Genomic DNA, 26,866 nt, shown 5'->3' with positions numbered 1-26,866 from the left:
TTAAAAAGAGATATTTACATTTTTCCTTTGCTTTTTCTGCTCAGAGGAGGAGATTTGAGGAGATTCAAGGAGAGGAGATTCGAGGAGAGGAGATGAAAGGAAAGGAAAGGAAAGGAAAGGAAAGGAAAGGAAAGGAAAGGAAAGGAAAGGAAAGGAAAGGAAAGGAAAGGAAAGGAAAGGAAAGGAAAGGAAAGGAAAGGAAAGGAAAGGAAAGGAAAGGAAAGGAAAGGAAAGGAAAGGAAAGGAAAGGAAAGGAAAGGAAAGGAAAGGAAAGGAAAGGAAAGGAAAGGAAAGGAAAGAAAGGAAAGGAAAGGAAAGGAAAGGAAAGGAAAGGAAAGGAAAGGAAAGGAAAGGAAAGGAAAGGAAGAAAGGAAAGGAAAGGAAGGAAAGGAAAGGAAGGAAAGGAAAGGAAAGGAAAGGAAAGGAAAGGAAAGGAAAGGAAAGGAAAGGAAGGAAAGGAAAGGAAAGGAAAGGAAAGGAAAGGAAAGGAAAGGAAAGGAAAGGAAAGGAAAGGAAAGGAAAGGAAAGGAAAGGAAAGGAAGGAAAGGAAAGGAAAGGAAAGGAAAGGAAGAAAGGAAAGGAAAGGAAAGGAAAGGAAAGGAAAGGGGAAAAGGGAAAAGGGTGAGAGACCTCCACCACCACCAAAACTATTATTTCATTTTTTTCTTTTTCAAGGGATGGTTTTTGGTTTGCTCGTTGGTTGCTTTGCTCTCCTCAGCTGCTCATGTCGCCAGGTTCTCCGCATTTATGCTGGACATCCGAATCTGAGAGCTGCTCTTGCTCAGAATGGAGAGTTGTGTCCCCCCGTTCACTCCGCTGCTCGCTAGAGAAGGATGGCGATGTTTGAAATCCACAGCAAAGTACCGGTTGACTTTCCAGCTCCTCCATTTTCTCTTTATTTCTGATTGCACCTTTAGGGAGAAACTTCAAAAGGTCATTTTTTATGTACTTAGCCGCTCGAGGACATGCTGACAAATTATCAAGATTAGAAAAAAGCCCACAATTCCACAGAACTATTTTTAAGGTTAATATTAAACTCTTCATTTCAGAAAAATCTGAAATTACTTCTCCATGGCTGGGAGAGGTCTGGGCATGTAGTGGGGAACTACAGCCCAGCCCAGGTTCTGTCTCTGATTTTAGATAATTTAGCATTAGCCCAGAGGTGCATGGAAGACCTGATCAACACCACCTGGAGGAAAAAAAAATAGCCCATTTTCATCAATGGCCAGTACCAAAGATGCAATAAGGAGCCAAAGAAACCAGCAATCAAAAAGTACTGGATAATACTGAAACTCCTGTGCACAGAGGCAGCTTCTCTCATCTGCCATTAATGGATGGATGTTCACAGAAAACTTTGCCTCCTGCTTCCAGATCCTCTCCAAGCAGATCAGCTCTGGGATTAATTACATCTGGGCCACCTCCTTTTCCTGAGAGTGTTTTTTTGTTGTTGTTGTTTTGTTTTTTTTTTAATGGCCACCCACAAAAAACAATCCAATGTCAGAAATTTGATTGCATATTGAGTGAATAATTCCACAGCTTTTCTACTTTTCACTCATTCCAGATTCCTGGCAAGATTGCTGGGGTGTGTATAAGTGTATAATTATATAAAGTAGTAAAGTAAATATAAGAAAAATAAATAAAGAAAATATAAATATAAGTAAGTAAAGATATAGTAAATATAAGAGAGATTGTAGTAGCTTAACATTTACTTGATTCCTCATTCCTGTATCATATTTCTGAATGAAATAGTATAAGAACAAGGAAATATGTAGAGATGTTTGCCCAATATATTTTTCCAATCTCCAATGCTGTGTCAAAGATGTTTGTCTTGTCTGTAACATTCATTGCTAGATTTTCCTGGATTAATATGGTCAAAATGGATCTGTGTAAGTCAAAATACTAAACGAGGGCTTCAGCTGTATGGACAAAAACTACAGGGAGGAAAGATCCAACTGGAAAACTTACATTCTCCTTAGGACTTCCAAATTCCTGTTTTGGTTAAAGTATAAATATTTATAGATTAGCTAGAGAATGGAGTTATCTCTGTAAAAAGGGAATAGTGTTTGCATCTGGAAGAGTGTGATATTCCAAACATTTTCTTTCAGTTGGAAATTTAGTGGAGGCAGAAGACAGTCTCTAATTACCATTTCTGATATCTTGAGAGGGAAAATGGCTTTAATTAATCTGGTTGTGTTGGTTTGGCTAAGAACCACCCCCACGCTCCTTCCAAGGGACTTCAGGAGATCTTGACTATGCCCGTGAGCAAAGATAACCAATAATTTTGTTTGATGAGCTTGGACATTGTTGTGGTTTATCTGAGAAGGAACCCCTTGGATTAAAGAGTTTGGGACCTTTTTGTACCAGAGATCAGCACTGCCAGGCTATACCTGCACTCAGCCCCCTTGAGAAGAAGAGAAGAAGGTGGTTTTAGGAAAGACTCCAACTGTTGGCTGCACAAGAGATGTGCAGCAGTGGAGGAGAGAATGGATGAACTCTAGATGTGCCGTGTTCCTCTTTAGGCAACACTGAGCAGAGAGGCTTTTTCCATCAACTCAGAAAACAATTACCTCGAATATTCAGTATAATATTCAGTCAGATAACCAGGCCGGGAAATGCAGACTGGAACAGGAGGACCAGAAAAACCCACAAATGTGGGCAGCAGCGGTTGGCATGTGCTGAAAGGAGTGTGAGGCTTGCACAGCACCCAGGTGGTGTCTGGGGATGGCTCTGGGCATCTGAGACCCCTGGGCTGTGTGTGTGTAGGGATGAAGGTGGCAGGGCTCAGGAGAGAAGCTGGCACCAGCTGGGTGGTGCCACCAAAAGAGGCCAAGGACCCACGAAAACTCGGGCTCCAGTGAAGGGTTTGAGACTGCTTCCCTCAGCCTTTTGCCAGGAGAGCTGGCAAGATTTAGAGTGGGTGGATGATGTGCAAGAGAGGAAGGAGACCACACTGAGAGGTCAAAAATGGTTTTTATTTAGCATGGCACCTCATCACTAATGGTGTCCTCCATGTGTTGATATCTGACCCCACACTGTTCCACAGAGAGCATGGAATTGAGGGTAGAGAGACCTTCAAGGTCATCTCCTTCCACCTCCTGCCATGGCAGGGACACCTTCCACAATCCCAGGTTGCTCCAAGCCCTGTCCAGCCTGGCCTTGGACACTTCCAGGGATCCAGGGGCAGCCACAGCTTCTCTGTGCCAGGGCCTCACCATCTTCATCACAATCTGATGGGACTGGAAGCACCATCACCAATTTGGCTGATGGCTCCAAGCTGGGTGGTGGCAGGCACATGTCAGATCTCCTGGAGAGAGCTGAACAGGCTGGGAGGGTGGGCTGGCAAGAACAGGGCAAAGCTGAACAAAACCAGGGCGAAATTCTGCACCTGGGATGACATTTCAAAAGAGACCTGCCCATATCCTACCTGTCAGGAAGGCTTAATCTGAGCCATCACCTCTGGCAAGGCCAATGTTTTGGTTTTATAGACATCACAAATCTGTTTTTATTTTTTCTTTTTCTTTTTCTTTTTCTTTTTCTTTTTCTTTTTCTTTTTCTTTTTCTTTTTCTTTTTCTTTTTCTTTTTCTTTTTCTTTTTTCTTTTTTTTCTGAGAATTGTGAGATTCAGACTAAAGTATCAGGCATTATGGTAGATGATGAGTTAGAATGGACAGCTGGAACAGCAGTTACTCCCACAAGAAAATGGGATGTGGATGACAGGTGAGGGACATTAAATATTAAAAGTCTTACCTCCCCGTTCAAGAAGCAGTAGAGAACAGCAACAACAAAACCCTAGGAAAATAGGAGAGGAAAAAAAAAAAGTAATTCAAATCCTGAAGGAATGACAGAAAATTACTGGAGTTAAAAACAACAACAATAAGCAAACCAACAACCCCAAAATCCTGGTATACAAAACATAAATGAGCAGAGACACGCTCTGAGAGCCACAAAGAACAGAGATTTGGTTCTGAGGAAAGCTGAATCCAGTGCATAATCACCTGGAAGGATCCCAGTCCCAACTCAAACACCAGCCTCTCCCGCTTACTGACATTCTCAGGAGAAAAGGCAAACACCGTGTAGTGAATTCCGAACAAAGGGATCAGCAGCAGGGTGGAACGAGCCAGTCTCCTGTCACAACAGAGGGAAAGAACTTTAATGCAGCCTTGCAATTAGCAACCTGCACTTCAATTAAAAGAAGAAAGCACAGAGAATATTCTGCTGACAGACTTTTGGGGGTACGTACAGCGCGTAATTGTACAAACAAATAATGCAACTTTCCTGTTTGCTCCCAAGGACTGTTTGCACACAGCCTGCAGTTTGCTCCCCCTTCTTCACACTGCTACAGTAATGGCACATTAATTATGCTTAATGCTCTCTGCTGCTATGTTAATTTGCATTATTATAAGCAGGGATTTTCTCCTACCATGCCAAAAAATGAGGGGAATCTTGCTAAGGGATTCAGACTGCTACCATGGTACAATTATAAACCTTAATCCCAGTGGAGTGTTTGAAATCACTTGTGTTTTGTTGATTTTTGTGTGTGTGTGTGAATATGTTTCTGCACAGCAAAAAAAAAAAAAAAATCCAAAACAACCGCACAAATAAAGCTAAAAAACCAACAGCCATAAGAATAAAAGTTAATCCCCCTGCAAGTTCTTGTACTCACAACTGTTCCTGAAGGTTTGATTTTGGTCTCAATTGATATTGTTGGAAACCTAAGTGCAATTCCACTGTTTAACTACTTCACTGCTTCAGAATAAAGAGGTTTCAGAGGGAAATCAAGCTCAGGAGGTATAAACAAACGGGCTGGAAATGAATGTTTTACATGTGAGCACTTAACTGGAGAAATTCCCCCAAAGCAGGGGACTTGTGCATGTTTTGGTGAGTGTCACTGTCTGGTTGAGCAGAGAAAAAGAGAAGAGAAAAAAAAAAAAAAAAAAAAAAGAGAGAAAGAAAATGTTGACCTGAAAATAAAGCGAGTGCTGTATTAAAAACAAAGTGACCTAAAAACCTCCAGGAGGGAGGGGAATAATATCATTGAATATTTTCAATTTTCAGAGGGGATTAATATTATTGAAAAGGTAAGTGAAGAAGGCAGATGGAGGACAAAGGAAGGTAAAAAACCGTAAAGATTTTTCAAAGAGCTGCATGATTTGTTAAAACTCAAGTGCCCCCTCTGCTTTTATCCATTTGATACATTGCGGACAGATTTGAATTTGCTAACAGATGCTCTATGATAACCCAAAATGATGTGTTTGTTTCAGCAGCACTGGAGATTTATTTAACACAGTTTCAAGAAATTTGTGAGCACAATTATCTCCACTAATGGTCTGGGAATAGGACATGAGTGCAGTGCTGGTCTCTCTCAGTCAGACTTTGGGCCCCAAATCGGGGATAAACTGGGGATTAATTCATCCCAACTTTTGTCTGGAGACTGCACTAAACACACCTGAGCCATAAATCTGATGGACACCAAACCTCAGGTCTTGGTGGAAGACCCCACAAACCAGAGAACAGTGTTCTTGTGGGTTATAAAATCAGACATTGGCCAAAATCTTTTGAAAAGAGAGGAACAACCTCAGAACAGGGTGATGAAGAGCATTCAGATTGTCCAGCTTTGATGATCTCTATATAAAGTAATCTATACTGAAGTGAGCCAGTGTAAAAGAGTTTTGGAGTTCTTTCTGGTCCTTTTTCTCTATTGACATGCAATCAGATGAATAAAAAGGAACAGAAACATTGAAGAAGAGCCTGTAGAATAATGTTATCTCCGTAAAAAAGGAATGTAAAGAATATAAGTGTCTTAAACTAGACATGGAGTTAAAAAAAAAATCAAATTAAAGGCAGTAAACTGGACAAAAAAGTATCATCTCTCCCTATCTCCTATCATTTATATTCAGATCTAATGACAACAACAACAAAAGGATAAATGTTGTTTTGATCTAAAAGTCAGAATAGAATTGTTTATTAATATGTTCTGTCTCACTGCACTCTTGGGAGATTAATTTAGGGGAAGATGCAGAGGAAGACTTTATTGTCAGTTTTCTGGCATTAATCATACCTGATTAATCACACAATTAGTTTGTAGGATCTGGAAATATAATGCCATCATCAACTTATTTGAGGTATTGTCTTCAATATTGTCATAAAAATGAGGAAGAAAATGCATTAAATAAGATATTTGGAAGTTTATAGATTATTAAGATCAATAGAGAGGAAAAAAGATTTTAATGATAAGAAAAAACTCGAGAGACATTAATGCCAGTATGGATGATGATAAATTGCTTTTTTTCAAGAATATTGGGAAGAGAGAAGATTTAAAGCAGGTCCAGTGAGGTGTGTAAGTTTATGTGCAACAGGGAGTGAAAATCCTAAAGGATACAGTGGAATTCTCAGGTGTGTAACAGCCAAAGATTTTAATCTTCTTTTCTTCCCCAACTCTTTCAGACAGGCAAGAAACTTGGGCAGGGTGGGGTGGGTGGATCTTGAAGTTCTGAGGACAATAATTGTCCAAGTGGCTGTTTGGAAGATAATGTTCTCCAAAAGGTCTAGCAAAAGCCTTGTTCACATTCCCACTGGGAATTCAAAAGCCATTTGAATATCAATTTTTGTTGAGGCTGACATTCTGTTTTCCAGCCACTATTTTCCTTAAAATCACTTCAAACCTAAGACTTTCTCTAGTGTCATGGCTATGAATGTGGACTTCCCATTAACTGTTAGTACAAAAAAATAATGGGGCCCTCTGTTCTCCCTCACTCTTCTATTGAATAAAGAAATTAGAACTTTATGGTAAAAGAAACACTAAGTAGGAAGGTTGTCTAATCTGACCAGTATTTGAGGGAATCATGCTTATATTTTTCCATTGCACATCCACATTTATAGGGAGACTGCAAAAGTCCCAACTGCTCAAACTTTTTAAGAAAAAAAAAATCAACAATGAAGCAAAAAAATCTCCAAACCAAAGACTTTGAAGGAAGATTATATTGTTGTTTTGCCATTTAGTTCTGCCTCTCTGAAGTAAGAGGATTTCCCAGTTTAGAAGCTGTCCTAAGTGAAATACTTTGATCAAATATGAACTTTTGCAATGAAGACATCGAGGTCTGTAGTCCTGAAAAGCAACATTCACCTCACCCAGGTTTGGACATACATAACATAGATATTGATAATGCAATTATTTAAAATAGGTCTCTAAAGTCAATAGAGAGAAAAAATACACCTTTAAAACATAATTCTTGTGTGCTACAGATGCCTTTTTTAACAAGAGGTGACTCCTGTTGTAAACCCCATGGGTACTGAGTACATCTATTAATGTATGTATTGATTAACTTAATGCTGTGACATATCTGCAGTGATGGCATCTGTTTTTAGTTAAATTAAATGCACACTTAAATTCCCTTTATTGTCTGTGAAGAGCAAGAATCACTGACACACAAGGACAAATCCTCTGCCCCTAAGAAAATTCTTATCACATCCTAAATCTATCCACTGGCCTCAAAGGGAACCTGCACCGAGTTTGTCACACAAATTTCTGCCCCATAGATTTGTGAGGTTTAGATTAGAGGAACCCAATTTCTCTGGCCAAAGGTACATATTCATCATCCCTGTGAAAAACCTGTGCAAAAAAGAAATCGTGACAATATTTCAAACTGAAGGATAAAGAGCAAACCATGAAGGCACAGGATGTCATTAGTAATGAATTGCTCAGCACAGCTCATGTTTAATAAACTGAAGGATCTCTTTTGTCACAAAATGTGAACATATTAACGTGACTTTCAGGAACCTCAGTAATCTCCCTGACAGATCATTTCCAGTCTTTCCCAAAAATTTAACTAGGTCTGTGGTGTTACTTCCAAAACACCTGAGGCAACACCTGAACACCTGAATGATTCCAGATTTTTAATTTTCCCATGCATAAACCACATCTTCAGAGCGAGGAGCTGAAAAACAGGGAAGCTTATCAAGACTTTGATACCTCAACAGACATAAAAAACATAGGTTTAAATTCCTCCTGTTTAGGCTGAACTCTTTTTGCCCTGTACTAGGTAAAAGATTTCACCATAGAGAGTTTTGAGTCTCCCATCTTCCAGAAACACTGCATTTCATATAAAATCTGGTTCTCTGCAAAGGTCCAGCATGATGCCTGTGCTGCATCAGGATGTCCATGAGGCAGTGAAATTTATATCTCAAATTATCTCCTCCTAAACCTGGCTCCTAGTTTTACCTAACTGTTTTTAGTCTTCAGCTGCTCTCTGTGTAGCAGATGGAGCTGCTCCCTTTTGTCTTCTCTGTTTCTATCTGGTTTTGCAGGATTCCAGTCTGCCGACTGAATATCTTTTAGCATCTTCATTATTCTATTTGTTAAATACTGCAAAGATATATGAAATCACACAGAAAATTCACTTTTTTTTTTCTAACTAAAAATGTAACCATATATGCAGTTAAGTTACAAATCAATCTTTTTTCCTTAATGGTACCGAAGATAACTACTAAGTACTCTAGGAAAATCCTGGAGTTTTGGATCTGTGTGTCAGGACACCTCAGAAAATGTTGACTTACACTTATAAAACTGCTGTGAAATCCAGGAGTCAGATCATCAGAAAACATATAATAGATGTCTGAAATTGCACTTCATCTAAACAAAATGAGAGGATGACCTTGGAGCTCTTTTCCAACCTTAATGATTCCATGAATCTGTGAAAACTTGTGGGCTTCTTGTGCAAGCAGCAAGGGGTCAGGTGGGCCATGGGATAGTGATTCATTCACACCTCTTGGCTGAATGGTTTTTATTCACTCTTCTGGATGCCTCACTCTATATTTGACAATACTTGACAATGTTGGACTGAATTTGATGATCTTGGAGGTCTTTTCCGACTCATTGATTCTATGATTCTGTAACTTACAATGGACACAATTCATTCTGGTATTAGGTCAGCTTTAGCCTTTCCTCACCCCTGGGTGTTTATTAAGTTAACTTCACTCAGTTCAATGGACAAAAGATGTTTTATACCCACTGAGGCTCTGATTGACTCGATCTCACCCAGTTTTTCTAGGACAATTTCATGTGAAACATTTTCTCTCTGTTTGAAGGTGCTCACCTCTTTGCTGTACAATAAAGAACAGCTATTAATTCTGTACAGACACTACCCAAAACCATAAATAGCATCAGCCATAATTACAAAAAAAGAAAAAAGAAAGGAAAAAAAAATTAAAACGACCTTAAAATCCTCGATCGTGGCGCATCAGCAAAAGCACAGAACAAGAACAAAAAAAAATATTCTACATGCAACAAGAACTAAATGAGTGCTTTGCTCTCTGGCTGCTTCCCCTCTGCTCTCATCCGTTCATTTAATTGCAACATGCGTCACACACACACAGTAATGTCACGGGAGTGCGTACACTTACAGGGTAATGGTGGATAGTTCTGACATCTTGCAAGAGTGCTGGTTAGCCCTCTTAGGCTTACAGTAGCATTTCTGAACGCAGCTGCTAAATATGACAAGATTAGCATTTTTTTCAGCATCCCGTGAACAGGCCAAGGTAGGTCACTTTCAACACATTTCATGAGACACGCCACAGAGATGGAAAGCAGGACACGACAGAATGGAGTCACAGCACGAACCAGCGGCTCGACCGAAGCAGAAATCAAAAGATTCAACAAAAAAATGGAAGTGCACTGGCTGCTGCTGGCCGTTGTGATGTGCTGACTCACGGACAGACCAAAACTCAAAGGCCCTGAGGGCAGCGCTGACGCGTCCGAATCGCGCACGGCCGGCGCGGTCTGGTTTGGTACAGGGGGCACAGAACAATATATCAAATGGAAACTGACTGCATGCTCATGGAGAACAATCAGGGAGTAACATAAACTCGTAGGGTGGGGGTCAGACTAAAGTAAATTGGATCAGGTGTTGCGAATTTTCACTGTGGTGTGGATCCTTTCTTTTTTAACAGAGTTCTAGTGAGGACACCAAAGCACTTTTCCCATCTTCCTTGGTGATGGGGAGGGAGCTCAGTATGGGGTCTGCATGTCTGGCTGGTAATTTTGGAGGTACTTCTGTTTTGTCACACTCACTGAGACTCATCAAAGCAGCAGGCTCATACACTGTGGAGCAGGACCTTGATCCCTGCATGATGGGTTCCAGGAACAGAGAACAAAAATAGCTCCTTTCCAACCAGCCAGGAGAGGCTAACTTAAATCAGTCACAAGAAGGGTAATCTGAAACATGGAAAGGCATTTGGAGGGATCCTATAAGAGATCTTATGCCTGGGCTGAAAAACATGAAAATTGAAAATAGTGATTTTTTGTCCACTTTCGCAGGGAGAATTTTTGTTTTGTTTTCAACACGTGAGTGTTTTGGTGGGATTCACCTCAGGAGAGGTTGGACATTTACAGTACAGGTGTCTAAGTAAAATGGACATCCTTAGGACCCTGAGAATCATCAGAATAAACAGTTGAGAGACAAATACATTTATCTGCCCGGTACATCTGACCTGTTTTAGATGTCCACTCTAGGACAGATGAACACCAAACACCACTGAGTACCCTGACTAAATCTCCATGAATATAAAGGAGAATACATTGATTTTTAAAGCAATTGCCTTCAAGGCAAACATTTGAGTTTGTTCAAACAAACCAAACTCCATTTCTGTTACACAGTCTAAGATCTGTGTTCACAACTCACAGAATTTATAATCTGAACAGTAAACCAGGATGAATTGAAAATATACTAAATTTCCCCCTACTTTTAGCTCCTCTAAGTCAATCCCCATTACTGGAGTTATGTTTTGCTTCCTTTTGGATAATTAAAGCCTAATAACTGTGTTGTTATTTAATATTACAGTGTAAGAGCAGGAAAGAACAGTCTCTTGTGGCAGGCACACATCCAGAAAATAGAAATAGTAACTGTGTTTCAACTCATAAAATGGATTTCATTTCTTGGATGTTGCTGAGAAAGTAAACATGAAAATGACTGCTCTTTTTACACTATAATTTCTGTGCTGCATTTTTGCACCACCTGCTTTTCACTGAGCTGAGTTGGGCATTAATTGCCTGCTCAGACTGATCAAAAATGAGCAAAGAGATTTTAGGGATAGCTCCATTTTATTGTGACTGAGGCTTTCAGAAGTGACTATGGATTTTGAGTGCCACTCTTTTTTTTTTTATCCCTTGATCTGAACCACATTTCTCAGGCCAATTTTTACCACAAGAGGGCTGCTCAGCCTGTGTTGAAAAGAAGCACTTACGAGGCATATTAAGGTACAGAACCTGAAAAGGAAACGTCTAAAAATCAATAATCACTTTGAAAAGTCTTAGCCATGGGTTATTGTAGAGGTTTGTGGTATTCAATGAAATACTTAATGTTGCCATGGCAATCTAGAAATAAATTCTTATCCATGTTTCCTTTGGTGCTTATGCTCCATTTTATTCTGCAGGGATTGATTTTTTATAGGTTTTCCTGGTGAATAGACCTAACGTGACAGTACTTGATATTTGCTAGAATTACTGAAAAAAACCCAGACTTGATTTTGAAAATATTATCTACGGATTAACTGCTGCTCCCCACCCAGTGAGGGGACATTGACACATGGGTTTGTGACAGAAAACAATGCTAGCACTTCTTAGGAAAACCTTAATATTTTAGTGCTGTTAGCACTTCTTCTCTGCCATTTCTAATTTCAGTAGAGTCATCTCTCTGATCTTAGATGGTGTAAAGGGTCCCAGACCTTTAGAATACAGAATTTATAGACGTTTTCTTTCCTTTCTCCCTCCCCTTTTTATTTTGCAAACTTTATTTATAATAAAGTAGAGAAGTTGGTGGAAGGAAAGGGAGAAAGAGAGAAGAGACAGAGGAGGCAGGAACCAGAAAAAAATATATGAAGGAGGAAAAAAACTGACAAACAGAAGGAAATGAACAGAAATGAGATCATGGCTATGAAAACACTACAGGAGTCAGGGCAGGATCCTCAGACCTCTGCAGGCACACAGAGAACGGAGTCGGTCACATCTAACTCTACGTGCCAGAGACAGATTCCAAACTGAACTACCACCCTGGACTCAGTCAGGGGAAGAGCAGGGGCTCCCAGGCTGAGCTGGCCCGTGTGACAGAGACATCTAAGGCTCGGGGGATGCTCTGTGAGACGGAGGCGCCCTGGTCCCCCCGAGTGACCAAAGACGACGACCGGACTGCCCGGATCGAGCACGAGACTTTAGACAGCTAAAGGCAAACAAGCTGAGCCTCACCGCAAGTGTCCTGGGCAGGGACTGCAGCTGCATCTGGGAGGAAGAGGGAGGGTGCTAGGGTGGAAGGGGAAAGAAAAAGTTAAACACTCCCGGGGTAGAGATGAGCGATGGATGATGTGGCTGAAGGCCGCCGCGCCAGACCCAACACCTGGACGTCTCGATGCAAGTGAGAGAGAACACAAATCTGAGGCAAAAGGAGCTGCAATTCAATTCTGGGTGTCTCAGAGGTGCTTAGGAGGAGTGAAACGAGCATGCTGACCCAGGGGAAGGACTTTATGCTGCTTTATCCAGTACATCAGTAATGAAAATGGTTGTGGTTCTGAATTTAGGTGGCTACCAGCACACAGGGAATGATGAGGTTTGTGCCTTGTCTCTGAATGTGCTGAAGGGGAATCCTTTGGGGAAGGCAGTAAAGGCAGAACTTGATCCATGCAAATTAAAACTGTCCTCATGAACAATCTTTGTGCACCCTGCTCGAGTAATTCTATGTAACCTCACCATGAGTGGGATTGGCAGCTGTGTAGTGGCAGGAGAAGGAATGCAGAAACAAATCAACGAAATAAAGCATTGAAAATACAGCAGAAAGTTAACCAAAGTGGAAATAGAAAGATTGTAGGGGAGAGAAAGGAGAAAATTGAAAAGTGGGTCTGTACAATATATTATTGATATCACACACCCGCTTCCTCTCTTTATCATCTTCTCCTTGCTGCTCAGTAGCTGAGGATCCCCCAAAGCTGCACTTGTTTCTCTTCAAAACACCAACTACACTGACAAATCCCATGCTCTTATGGATCAGATGGAAATGTTTGGGAAACAGAACTTGTTCTGTGGCCAACAAACAGATTCTCCAGTTCCACCCCACTGCAGTGCTGTGTGCAGGCAGAGTCCTTCACCCCTCTCATCCAGCACATCTCCTTCTCAGCAAAGTTGTCTTTTAGTTGCACCTCCTCTAATTTTTGGGGTTAACAAAATAGCTGCGTGCCTTTTTCCTTGTCAGCTGGGCAGGCACTGGTGAGAAACAGGCCATAAAGTGAGATTTACCTGACCTGTTTTAAACTTGTTGCTTAAAGTGAAATAAGCTGCACTAAAGGATTTTATTCTCTGGACTGAGTAGGTCTCTACTGACTGTGGAAAGAGCCTAACAGGATTGTTTTGTTAAAGCAGGTAGATCCTCTGCTGTCTTGATAAAAGTACAACAAATATTGTAGTCTTCATGGGAAAAAGCAAACAAACAAAAAAGGAAACTGTATCTCTAGCCTTTAACGGAAAACAAATACCAAATTCTTAGTCTTGTTACCCAGAGTTCTACTTTTCCTTGCTAATGTCACCAAAATAAGAAGCTGAAGCTGAATGAGTGCTTGCAGATTATGCTCTGGTTAAAAATAAATGTTTAACAAACATGAATTCGGACTGGAACGTTTTGTCCCGTAAACCTGACCCTTGAGTAGATCTGAGGCTTGAAGAATGCTCAAAGAGAGTCAAAAATCCCATCTACAGTGCCCCTTCTTGGCTTTTCTAACTTCTGCAGAGTGGACATGAAAAGAAGGAGAACACCACTGCTGTACTTGGAGTTAAATAATGAAGAGATTAAGCCTAACCTTTGCCTGTGCTCTAGAGAATAAAGCTGGTAGCAGAGGGCAAAATTCTTCCAACAAAAACAGCCTTTAAATGAACTGTATCTCCAAGGTTCTGTGCCCCGATTCTTTCCCTATATTAATTCTGTAGCTCCTGTTTTGCCAGGCTGGGTTATTCTCTCTGACTCCAGAGCACAGATCCAAGTCATGCACTGTGGAATAATTCTGATTTGGAGGTGCAGTAACGTAACTGAGGTGCAACAGACAATAGAATGCTCAGTTACAAAAATGTACCAGGCCAAAGGAGATTCTTATATAAATTAAGATTTTGAATACTTTACTGTTTCAAATGAAGAATTTGCATATCCAAACCCAGGCATAAGTATCTGACAATGGGATTTAGCTCACTGTCCTCGAAAGAAAGCAAATGAGCAAAGCCCAGAGAGTGTTTATTGTCCCAGTCTGACATGAGAAGTGGATTCTCCAGCATTACAGACAGGTTTTGGTTCCTGTCAGCAGAGCTCAGCATCAGTATAACTACACTGGTTTATATAATTTGCAGCTCTGAAGCTGCAGTTTCACTGTTTTGACTCACCTGCCTTACATTTTATACAATATCCCTGCAGATTCACAGTACAACCCATCCCTACACCTCTCCTTAATGAAAAAAGAGAGCACTGCCTTTGTCTAATAAGCCTGGGCTTGCAGACATTTAATCAGCTGAACAACTCCAGTGTTTCCACTGGAAACATAAAGAGGAATTACAGTTTGGAAATCCCTCAGTCATGATACAGGTGGGACTAAGACTGTGATGTGAACCTTACACAAGGCTTTGGATTGGTGCTGTCTTGAGGTAGTCTGCATTTGTTTAAATAACCTTTATTGAGACTTAATTCTGTATTAAGCCACTATAGACTGGTGGCCTTTGAGAATGTTCTTTTACTCTCCAAGCAGGCAGAGTTTGTTCTTAGAAAACTGATTACCTGCTCTGCAGCACACAGTTCCTTTGACACACAAGATCCTCACAAGAAATTCGCCTTTCCAGATCAAAAACCCCTCTACACTGGGACAGCACCATCTTCCTTGTAACCTCCCTACCTCAGGCTGTGTGCTTGTTTGGAGTACATCCTAAAAATTCTCCAGATGTAAAAATAATCCCACTGGATGTGAAACAATGGCAGCTGCTGAAGTGAGACACAATAAATCAATGGCAAGGAGAAACAGAGACACTGAGGGGAAAGTAAATTCCTGCTGTCCTCATATGATAGAGGAAAAAGTGTGAATGGTGGGAAAAACTAAGAGGAAGACCATGGTTGCTGATGGGCATCGAGCCCTGGTATAAATTGAAAGCACATTCAGGATCAGAGATGTCAGAATTATTCCCCATTTCCTGCAGTCTCACATCAACAGCTGCACGAGCAGTTGCTTGATCTCCACCTTCATCTCTACACTAGGTAACTGATTCCAAGAATCAGAGGTGCAAAATGATTTGGGGACAAGGGAAAGTTCAGATCTACCCCTTTCAGTCTAACAGTGCACTCAAACCAGCAAACTTAGACATGAGCAATGCATGAGGAAAAGGACAAACAGCCAGAATGGTCTGATTTGGATATCCTCAAGTTAACACTCAATTTGAAACTTCTGAATTTTTTTCTGACTCTCCAAACCCATTGTCTTTCCCAGGATCTAAGCAAGCTGCCCTGATAAAAGATACTGCACCTAAATCTGTGGCTAATTCAAAGAAACCATTGGCCTTGGGCACTGGATGTCCTGCTGATCTCCATGACAACTGAAGCATATCAATACACATCAAAATTAGGTTGTTCACTCTGACCAAGTGCAGTGACCTCAGAAACACATCTGAGATCCATTCTGGATTCTCTTTCCAGAAGCTGCTTTTTTTTTGCTAATCAGGAAGCTCCAGTGTGCAGCAAAATTTACAAGGTTACAGCAAATTTAGTGAAGTGCAGCCACTCTCCCTTTACAACCTTTGTATTGTGCACATTGCTGAAGTATTTGTGGCTTTTTAAGCAGCAAGGCTGGAACAATTTTAGGTATCTGAAGTGTTTCAGACAGCACATGCGTGGGCAAAATCCTGTATTTACCCAGGCACTCTACAGACACAAGAACTTATGCACAAATCCCTCTGGCTTGGGCCTCTCCAGGTGTTCTGAGCTCTGATCCATACCAGCTATGGCATTGAGCCATGGTGGCTTTGGTGCTGTCTTTGAAAGGTGTTCAGATCTGAAATTTCTGGGTACATGCTGTTAACATTCCAATGGGAACTGATAAAACACTGTTTACCCTTTTTTTGGTGCCTCGAACTCTGTGGGAACAGGGTTGTTAGGGTTAACCCAACCCTTGATAGAACTGTTGAGAGTGCAGCAAGCTTTGCTGTGTTTTCTTTAAAAAAGATATAAAAATCACTTCTATAAAGAGAATTGTAGTGTTGGCTAAAACCTGGCATTATTCTCTCCCTCACCAACCTGCACACCTCCTTGATCTTTCAAGAGAAGGAGCATCTTTTATTGATCTTCTCTTCTAATGCAATTTTTTTTTTTTTTTTTTTTTTTCAGTTCATGGCTTGCTCTTGTGACACATGGGGGGAAAAAGTCTGTGCTTTGCTCTTCTAGGATGCAACTTGTGGACAAAGAACTTTGTCCTCTAAGGCTGCCACAGATCATGGAGCCAAAGAGAAATTTTGTCATTATTAGAGAATTCTTACACATGAAACCTAGGCAGATTTCAAAATCTCATGAGTTCATCAATAACAAAAAACACCATAGTATCCTTTTCTCTGTCTGTACATCCATTTAAACCATAAAATTTCCCATAAAAATGCCTTACAGCCACAGAAATTGTGTTTAAAGACAAAGTCAGCCTATTTTTCAATATTACTTGAAAAGGAAAAAGGACAGGAGTCAGCCTGCACCACACAGACACCACCTGCACAGGCCAAGGCCTTGCACCCTAAAATTTCCCTTCTAAAGACTTCCAGATAATAGAAGCAGAACTCTTTTTAATGTTGCATTCGTCACAGGTGATTTTGTAACAACAAGAAATAAGATTTGTGATCCACTATTTCAAAATCAGATCCCGCCAAGGCTCTGGTCAGGTGCTTGCATATCACTGGAAATGGAATGGAATTTCCTTTGTAAATACTGATTTGCTCTTCTGGAATATTCCTCTGGCACGTGGCCATGAAATAAAAAAAACCCTTTTAAGGCAGAAATAGTTTTAAGTCTGATCTCATCATTTATGTAAGAATCTAAAGGATGCACTGGATGACAGGACAGTGTTTAGGCTGGGAAAGCAGAGTTGACAACCAAAAATTCATCTTCCTGTCCTTGCCACAGACACCTGAGGGATTTAGGGATTTTACCCTCAGTTGTTCAGTAGCAATAACAGCTCCCAGGTACATTATAAACTAACTAAATATTCTGTGCTGTTTGATTTTACAGCAATTGAAACCACGGTTACGTCATCAAAGCAGAATAGGGCTTTTGATTATTTCATCTGAAAACAGATAGTTAACATCCCTGTTAATTACACTCCTGCTAATTATGGCACATAGCTTGTATGATCTTACGTTCCTAATGAGTACACTCAGGTTTTTCCAATTCCTACCTGAAAAGATTGGCACAAATGAACAGCCCCATCCTTTCCACCCAAAAATTCCAAAGTAAAAAACACAAACAATAAAAAAAATCCAACCAGCACCCAGAATAATAATTTGCCTTAGGCAATTCACATAAAAAGTATAAGAGTGAATGAGCACATTTTTTTTCTAGAACTTTAAATAAGCCCATCAAGAATTAGTGTCGATCAAAGCAGCGAGAATCTACTCCCCTGGCATTCCTGAGAAAGGAGCACTGGGTCCCTGCTGCTCATGCACTGACATCAAATGACCATCATCTGTGTTTGGCAGTTTTGGGTTAATCCTTTTCCACCATCTCCCTGTGGTGGAGAAGGATTAACCCAAGGAAACGAGCTCCTTTTGTTGCTGGGTGGTTGGGCAGCTGGTCAGAAATTGCAGTGCCCTCCTAGAGAACACAATGTCCAACCAACATCTGCCATTTGCTCGTCCAAAAAAAACCAAAAAAAATGAGCCCTTTTGGCACCAAGAGCCTGTCAATAATGATCAACTCTGGCAGTCTGAGCACTTGCAGCAAGACAAAGCGGTAGCAGAATGAATCACTGCGTTTCCAGTGGCTTTGGAGGTGGATTTTAGAGGAGTGTTGTTTACCAAAACATCTGGGTTACAACATTGCTTTGGCTGCCCTGACCCTCTAGGTCACACCACGGGTAAATTCATACCTACCTATGATATATGCCATGATTCTCCTTTCTTTCCAGCAAGATGCTGAGTGGAGGAATGACGTAGACCTGAATTAGCTAGATATATATGTGGGGTTTGTTTTCTTTTCATTGAGCTTTCAACATGTGATACAAAATTTATGAAGAATCTGTCAAAGCAAAAGCAGAAACAAGCTTCCCCCTCCCAAATTATACCAGTCGTGATAAACTGGAAATCATAGTAAAATAGAAAGATTTTTTTTTCAGTTATATGTGCTTGATCCTTGAAAATGAATGAAGAAACAAAGATTTGATGGAAATGTGTGGGGTCTTTTTAACCTTGAGGGTTATCCCAGCATGCATCTACCATCATGCACCCACTAAATATTGTGGTGTTTTATGGTAGTGATGATGATGATTTTCTCTCTAGAGTGAATATTTCAGCAATTGCAACAACGCTTGTGAAAATAACAGTGTGGATCTAAGCTTTGTGTAGGCATTTCTGTAGAAATATGGTGGTTTTTTTCTGGGGGGGTGATGTACTCTCTCCACAACAACTTGACCAAAAGCAGGATGTCTGAGAACAGATTCTGACACATCAGGTTACACACTGCTGGCTGGATTTTTCATGGTAAAAAACAGTGAAATCTTGCCAGATCAGTTTATTTTCTGGCAAGATATTTTATTTCCTAAAATTCCAGAGAAGAAACTGATAGATGATAAAGTCATGCAAATTCTGTGGGCCTGAGGTGCTGCTCTGAGTGCTGAACCAGCCATTGCAGGGCTGTGAATGTGTGTTTGCAGTCCCCAGGACTGTGAGATCCCCTTTAATTCACAGACTCCTGAGGTGATGCTCCTTGGCTCTCAGCATGGGGTAACTATCCCAAAGTAATCTCCTACTTCTTCAAAATATCTACAAACAGTGTTGGAGGTTGTTAAAAATCAGGGGGTTCTTTCAGTTTGGAATCAAATTAAATAATTTATAACTGGATGGGAAATACAGGCACCAGTTCAAGACACGGCTGTTTGTTCTGTGAGATTAAATAGGATATATCACAAGGGGGAATGGCTCTAAATGGAAAGACAGTAGGTTCAGATTGGATATTAGGAAGAATTTATTTACTGTGAGGGAGGTGAGGCCCTGGCACAGGTTTCCCAGAGAAGCTGTGGCTGCCCCTTGATCCCTGGAAATGTTCAAAGCCTGATTGGATGGGGCTTGGAGCACCCTGGAACAGTGGAAGGCTGCCCATGGCAGGGGTGGAACTGGATGATTTTAAGGCCCCTTCAACCCAGACCATTTTCTGTCTGTAATCATGGCATGTTACTGCTTATTTCACCAGCTGGGGTGAGAAACCTGCCTGAACTACGTTAATAGCTGTCTTAATTACTCTAAAAATACGATCAATAACTCTTTATGCTTCCCCACCACCTGAGGATCTCAGAACTTCTCCCTCAGATAAAAATCTATTCCATTTGCATTACTGATTTTGCTTCAGTCTGATGCTTAATTTGGTGGAATTATTCAGGATTGACACAAGATTAACTGAAACCAGAAATGTTTCAAGAACAATATCCTACATCTTTGGCTCTCCTCACACTAAAAAGTAACTGATGGTTATGATAACTATTGGGAGGAAGTATGAAAGTTTCTTAGAGAAATAACCCAGAATTATAATAGAATTAAAACGATCACTAAGGGGATGTCTTCTATTTCTTTTTTGAATTCCTACCTCAGCTGCTCATACATTTTGATGGATCTAGCCTCCAATATTTTCAGCCACAGAGAGGAGTTTCTATTGAAAACATCAGCCAAAGAAAGATGGAGAGATTGCTCTCCCAGAACCTGCTGGGTTTTTGGGATCTCGGGCTGGGATGGGATCAGCAGCATGCAGGCAGCTCTGAGGGGACTAAAGGCATGAGGAAAGGTTGGGGAGGTGTGAGACTGGTGATGAATGACTGAACACACAGGTGGAGAAAATGGAAGTTTATAACCATGAAAACACTTGGCCACTCCAGGAAAATCGTCAGGAATTAACAACGTGGTTCCAAGCTTTTGCCAGCCTAGAGGCAAAAGCTGTTGCACACAATGATCAGGTTGTTTAGAGAGGAAGTCTAAATTTTTTTTTAATTTATGGGAGTAAAGCTCTGGTAATGGGTGGCAAATGATAAAAATGTTTGTTTGAATTCTTTTCAAACAAATCTTACATTCCTCAGTGTCTGCACTGCATTAATTAAAGTTCAGTTCCCTTGCAGTGCTCTCTTCTGCCATGGTCCTGCCACAGCTCCCACCTAACTTCTCCTGAGGGAGATTTAATAAAGAATGCTCAGTGGTAGCAATCTATGATTAATCTTTGAATTTAAGCCCATCCCCAGGGCTTTAAAGCTCAAATACAGGCTTAAGTGCTTTTGCAGAACCATTACCACAGTGTCTGTGAAGTAGAACCAGAGGTAGATTTTTCTAACAAAAATAGTCCTTAACAGGACCTGAACCTAAACAGGTACCACAAAAAAAGAAATCCTGCTCCAAGTCAGTAGCCAAGTTTTTGGGGTCTTCCATTTTCTTTTTTTGATGATTGCAGTACCAGCTGTCTAAAGGGTTATTCCAAAAAAATAGAAGACTGATATTGGAATAAATCCCAATCCCTGCTGCAGATCCATGTGGTATTACCTTCAGAAACAGGCTGAAAATCCTTCCTCAACCTCACAGTTCCTCACTACTAAAGGCAAAGTGCTTAAAGATGTTTCTGGAATAAAGATCTGGATGAGGAATTTGGTTTGATGGAATGATGCTGTAATAGGTTGAAACAGCAAAATAGAACATGGAAAATGCTTAATATGAGCCACAGTCTAAATGTGAGATATTTCAATATGGTGACAGAACCAGATTATGATCTACTGCCTTCCTTCCTTCCAAACTCTCTTTTGTACAGGGTATGTGTGCACAAATATTGACTCTGTCTGGTCTGTATCTGCACAGAATTATTAATTCCATTCCTTTTCATCGTCCCTGTGTGAACTTCTCTGCTGTCAAATCTGTTTGGATAAACAACACTCCACTCCATAACACATACATCAATGCGAGATCGATTTATACACACCCGGTCATAAAAGTTGCAAAAAAATATGAGGAGAGGAAAAAAAAATAAAATAAAATAAATCATGGCAGCGAATGGAACAGAAAATATGATGTTTTCTCTTGGTTTTGGTGGCTAGCTATACACATAGGAAAAACACCAGCAAAACCCAGTCACCATATTGATCCAAGATGACAAGGGATGTTTGGTAACCCAGTTAAACCTTTGGAGGCCACGGCATGCTTTGCTTCATATGTGAAATATGCAGCAGACACCAAACATGCACTAAAAAATTCAGACTCCTCTCGGGTGTTAATTACAATCCAAGGCTCAGGGATGACTTCCCAGCAGCACATCCATGGGAAGCCTTCATGCAAGCCCTGGGCAGACCATGCACAAGTTAAACGAGTCACTAACTCTCATCCTCAGCTTTTTTTCTGAGGTGAATCCACTCACAGAATCAATTTAAAGAATGATTTTTTTGGCCGTGGAAACAAGGTTTAGAGCAAGCTGAAAGGGGCAGTGCTTTCAGTAAGTGGATGTCTGGCTACAGACATGAAAATTGATGTAGAAAATATTATTATTTAATGCAAATCTAAACTAGATAACAGGGGGAAAAAAAGAAAAATAGGCAGCTGGAGGACATATTTTTCCCTGAAAATTGTCATTTAGATGGATGACATCATTATACTATGATTGTGGTTACTTTGGGTGAAACTAATCACTGGATAATTATATTTGCTACAAAATAGGCATCTGCTACTTTACCCTAACATCTTTTAGTTTTATTTAAGGTGTTCATAGCTTGTCTATTTTAATCAAGAATTTAGTACTAAATTAAATAGTCCTACTTGAGTGCAAGAAAACACCCAAGCTCACAAAAAAATCCCCAAACCAAATGTGTGTGGTGTTTAGGCCAACAGCAGATGTGCTGCCCCATATCCTAGTTATTCCAGAAAATAATATAATTTTTATATGGAGAATGACTGCATGCACTCAAAATAATAATGAGGACCACCTCAACTGGCAAACCTCTGCCCTCTCATGAGGTCAAAACCAATAAAAAGGATTCCAGCTCAAAAAAACCCCATATAAATCACAAAGCTACAAACATCTAGCGGGAAATTTTAGGATTTGTGTGCATTTTAAAACAATTTTAAGGGGATGTGTGTGAAATGCTTGGCTTAAGTGGAATGCATTTAAGTTTACAAGAGACATAAGCATGTCTAGGGGATCTTCCTACACTCTAATTCAGCCTGAAGTTAATTAAACCTTTTCACCAAATCTCATTGATTTCAGTGAACTCTGAACCATGTCCTGAATTTATGAAGCACAGCAAACCATCCCATGAGTATAGCAACAATTTTTATACCTGGTCAAGGTGTCAATTTGCAGATAACTGACATGTAAAAACATTACAGGTTTGGTTTGGGTTTGGTTTTAATCTTGTATTCATGCTTATTGTATAGGCCTTTTAAAGAAAGGTGAAAGCTGGCATTAAAATGCACTTTCACAGCTGATGGATTGAAAAATTAAAGTAAAAATCAACCAAAATAATTTAATGGACCTTGCAACTCTTTTCAAAAATCAGCCTAATTCAGCTGAGGTTTCTTTTTTACTTTGTGGGTTTTTCCTATGTGCATATCAGTAATTTAAATTGATTACTGCTTTATTTGTACTTACAAGTAAATGCTGGATTCATTGCCCCCGATATCAGGTGACTGGAGTTTCTGCACAAGTATCACAATTATGCCAATAAAAAGCACAAAGTTTATCTGGGGGAAAGAAAAAAAAAGGAAAAAAATTGTGACAATGACATACTTTTACAAAGTATGAGAACGAGACATTCCCAGTGATTTGCTGGTTACATTCCCTTTTTTCTTCTCCAAACCACAGTCTAAAAGTTTTATAGGGCCAGGATTAATAGACAAAGTTTACAAAGGTCTTATCCCCCTTGCTGCAGATAAAATGAGGCAGAATTTCTGCAGTTTCAAGACAAGAGAAGAGAAATATAAATGGAAACGTTTCAACGTTTTTAATTATCAACCTGTCCAGAGTAAAAAGAACGATCTCTGCACAAAAAACAATCATAAAATAAAGACCTTGAGACTAAACACATTTTTAATTCCCATTTTCTGACCAATTGGCTTCTCAGTTTAACAGTTTCCATTGGTTTTAAAAACCTGGAGAATGATAAAATTGATTTATTTAAATGCTTTGGCTTGAGATTTGGCTATCAGCTCCATAGCTTCTTAAAGCCAGAACAGTGGAAATTTAAGTTGGCCCATTACAAAATCTTATACTCCTTTAGGGAGACCAGAAAATAGATATGAGCATCTTTTCCAGCAGTTTCTGTCTGACCTGAGGGCTACAAAGGGATGGAGGAGCCCAGTTGTCCCTTGCTGGTTGCTTGGTTCTTTAATGCTTTCAATAGAAACCAGGTTTAACTGATTCCCCAAGCAGAACATGATCCCTCATGGGACCTGCTTGTGAGACAGGAAAATTCACACATAGGCAAAAACCTGGGTTTTGAACCCTCTCTATCTTGGTGCTGAAATTGGCTGAATTTCCTTTCATTTATCTGATGATTGCTGGAATTTACAGAGCTGTCCAAAGACTTTAAAAGAGAATAAACCCCTCCTTTTTTATTGGTTACCTGTGAGCTGGATGGCTGAATTCCCACAAAAGCCACTGGAAATCTGCTTAATTCTGTGCCTGGAGAGCAACTTATGGTGCCCAGAATGAGACACTTACATGTGACAAGCCCGACATTTTCAGGTGCCACTGACCACATTGTCCAGGGGCTCAATTTATTTTCCTAAAAGCAGGAGCCCAACAGCTTTTTAAAACCCCAAAATTATTTGGAGCACCAGAATATTTCGTCTCTTCAGATATTCCAAATCCATCTGCACACAATCCTGAATTATGTGTTCTAGGGGACCCTGCCTAAACAGGGAGGTCGGACTAAACGACTTCTAGTGATTCTTTCCAATTTTAGCTACTCTGTGAAGCCCAAACAGAGCAGTTTAGAACCTCTCAGTCCTCCATGTGCAGGTATCTGACAAAAATGGAGCCAAATCCAAGAGTTCCATCAATTAAAGAGAGCTCAGACACCTTGCTGACAATTCAGCATCCTGCACTGTAAGCAAATACAATTTTAAATCTAATATTAGATAAATAAATGTAGTGAGATTAATCCCATTCAGCAGACAGAGCCTATTTTCCTGGTCACTGACATTTACTATTTATTTAGATGCCCTGGATTGTCCCACTTGGCCTTCAGCTGCCACCCCAATGGGCCCAGAATTTCCATACATCCTATGTATGGATATTTCTGCCAGCCCCAAACAAATTCTCCACCTGCTCTGGGGTCCTAATGATGCCATTTGTGTCTGTGTTTAAGCAACTGAACAACTCCTTTCCTACAGTCTTTGCTTGCAGGCAAAGCTCCATCATTTAATTAGTGTTATTCCTTCCTAATAATGAAATTCCTTGGCATTGTGGGCGGCAAGTGACAGAAGTTTAGAGAATTTGCCCGCCAGTCCAGCACAGGGATGCAGCACAGTTTGTGAAGTATTTGGAGAAGTTTAAATTGGTTATTTGTCCTCAGGAGAGCAGAGGAATTGCCTTCTGCAGGTGCTACTCACCATGATTGACCCAACCACGGGACCCTTGATCACCCACCACAAGGCAGTGTTGTCGTTCATGTCCCAGCAGCTGCAGCCGTCAAGGAAGGAATGGGAGGGGGAAAGAGAAGGAAAGAAAACAGGACATAGCAGTGAGATTAATGAAATTACAATTGTTTTTAAGGGGGCAGGATGTGGGAGATTGGATTTGCACCTTAAATTATTTTATCTAAGTTGGAAGTGACTTCTTTACTTTGTCTTATTGCGACTTTCTTTTGCAGCCTTTCCACAGTCATTAGAAGTAAAATAAGTGGTTTTGTGGCAGTTTCAATGGTACCTCCTACTAAACAGCTTAGATACTTTGGAAAAAACCCTTTAAGTGTGTTTCTGTCTTTATAATACAACTGTAAAGCTGCCACTAAATATATATATATATGTCAATGGATGGGAGTTTTTTGATCATTATTCCAGTTTTATGTCTCACTTATTTTCCCAGGGTTAACAGATGAGAATGTGTTTTTCTGACCCTGACACAAAGAATTTTACACCAGGAACTTCCAGTAAGCCTGGTTGAATTCACATATTGGAATGATTTTCCAGTCATTGGGAAAATTCCAGTTGCAAGTCTTATGCAGGATTCACCTGAGCAGGATCAAATACTGGGCAACAGTTGGGGTCAGCTCCTTTGTTAAGCTGTTGCTAGTGAGTAATCATAAATAAAATGACATTTCTACCCCAGAATTTAAAGTCTGTCTCTGAAATCACCAAAGGATTCTGCAGAAGTTTATTTCACATAGGTGCACTTGGACATTCAAATATATAGCTTATATTCACAGAGGGTTTGAGTGTCAATATACATTTTTAGAGCTAGAAAACCAAAAATAATGAAAAGAATCTGATTTTCCAGGCCCTGCTACACTATTATAATGACTACTATTTATTATTGAGAAATGTCTTCATGACTCTTTTAAAGCATCAGGAATTTGTCAACTAAAATTTTTCTTTCATTTGTCTCCACTTTCTTCCCTGTTTTTCTCCCTAGAAAACACAAATTCACAGAAATCTGTCTAAATTGTACCTGCAGTTCTGAGAAAGAATTTTTCCTTCCCACTGGGAAAAGAGCCAAAGTCCCAGCAGAGGCTGTCATGGTGCATTTGTCAAATGCCAAAGAACAATGGGGAGGAACATTCAGGAATAAAACCCTGCTGGTCTCATGAGAGCTTAATGCAACTTGTGTGTCATTAAAATGGTTGTGTGGCAGCATCTGGGGGAAAAGTGAAAATCTTTAAACAAGACTACATACATGTGTGAAAGTGAGGAGAAAGAGCTAAAATCCCATCATCAAAATGCGTGTGAGAGAAATCCCAAATGGCTGAGTGATGCCTGGTTTAGAAACTTCATTTAAACTTATATTTTCAGTTGAACAATATTCATTATTTTCAGTTAAACAATTTTTTATTCACTTCAGATGAGCAAGAATTTACTGGATTCCCATAAAACCAACAATAAGGGGGTGTGTGGTGCAGCTGGTGAGAATTGAGAAAATTCAGAGGTGGGGTGTCAAATTTACACAAAATGATGTATTTTTGCTTCTGTTTGCACAGAAATCACCCAAAATCTAAGGAACTGATAACTGAGATTTTCAAGTGCAAATTAATATTTTCTAGTTATCTCACTTTGGAAGCCCAATTTAAAATATTTGAAAGGGGTAAATGCTCAGAGGGATCTCCTCACTCACAGTCTGGAAATCAAGATTTTTGTCAGTGATCAACTGATATGGATCTAAAATCACCAATTATCTTTTAAATTCTTTGTATACATTTATAAATTAGGAGTTATCTTCTGAAAATTACCCATTATTTGCAGAGCTCAACCTCTTTATGATGGACATTAAATCTGCCCTGAAAATCTTCAGCGAATTGAGCAATGTTGGAAGAATCTGGGCAAACTCTCATATTAATTTTGCTGTACAAATGGATATTGGTGCATGGCACTTTGTGTAGGAATGAGGAATTACAGGGATAGGAATCCACCTCTAATTCCATTATCTGAGTTGTAGAG

The 26,866-nt window shown here is 40.1% G+C and overlaps 1 protein-coding gene across 4 annotated transcripts in view; it reads right to left on the bottom strand.

The window, feature by feature from the left end:
* Positions 1–576: 576 nt before the first annotated feature.
* ADCYAP1R1 (ADCYAP receptor type I) overlaps positions 577–26,866 on the bottom strand; it is a 139,900-nt gene continuing 113,610 nt past the window's right edge. For 2 of the 4 annotated variants that reach the window (XM_063416865.1, XM_063416850.1), the window contains 5 exons: positions 24,827–24,896; positions 22,863–22,954; positions 3,996–4,125; positions 3,748–3,789; positions 577–924 (listed from right to left, as the gene is read on the bottom strand). In XM_063416865.1, coding sequence (XP_063272935.1) covers positions 715–924; positions 3,748–3,789; positions 3,996–4,125; positions 22,863–22,954; positions 24,827–24,896 — 544 coding nt within the window. In that variant the 3' untranslated portion in view covers positions 577–714. Of the gene's footprint in view, positions 925–3,747; positions 3,790–3,995; positions 4,126–9,399; positions 9,484–22,862; positions 22,955–24,826; positions 24,897–26,866 lie in introns of all 4 variants that reach the window. The other 2 variants (XM_063416872.1, XM_063416856.1) reach the window with 2 other exon arrangements.

Source organism: Prinia subflava, chromosome 1 (assembly GCF_021018805.1).
Source record: "Prinia subflava isolate CZ2003 ecotype Zambia chromosome 1, Cam_Psub_1.2, whole genome shotgun sequence".
NCBI classification, from domain to species: domain Eukaryota; kingdom Metazoa; phylum Chordata; class Aves; order Passeriformes; family Cisticolidae; genus Prinia; species Prinia subflava.
The sequence above is the reverse complement of the archived record's forward strand: the minus strand, read 5'-3'. Positions and strand labels throughout refer to the sequence as shown.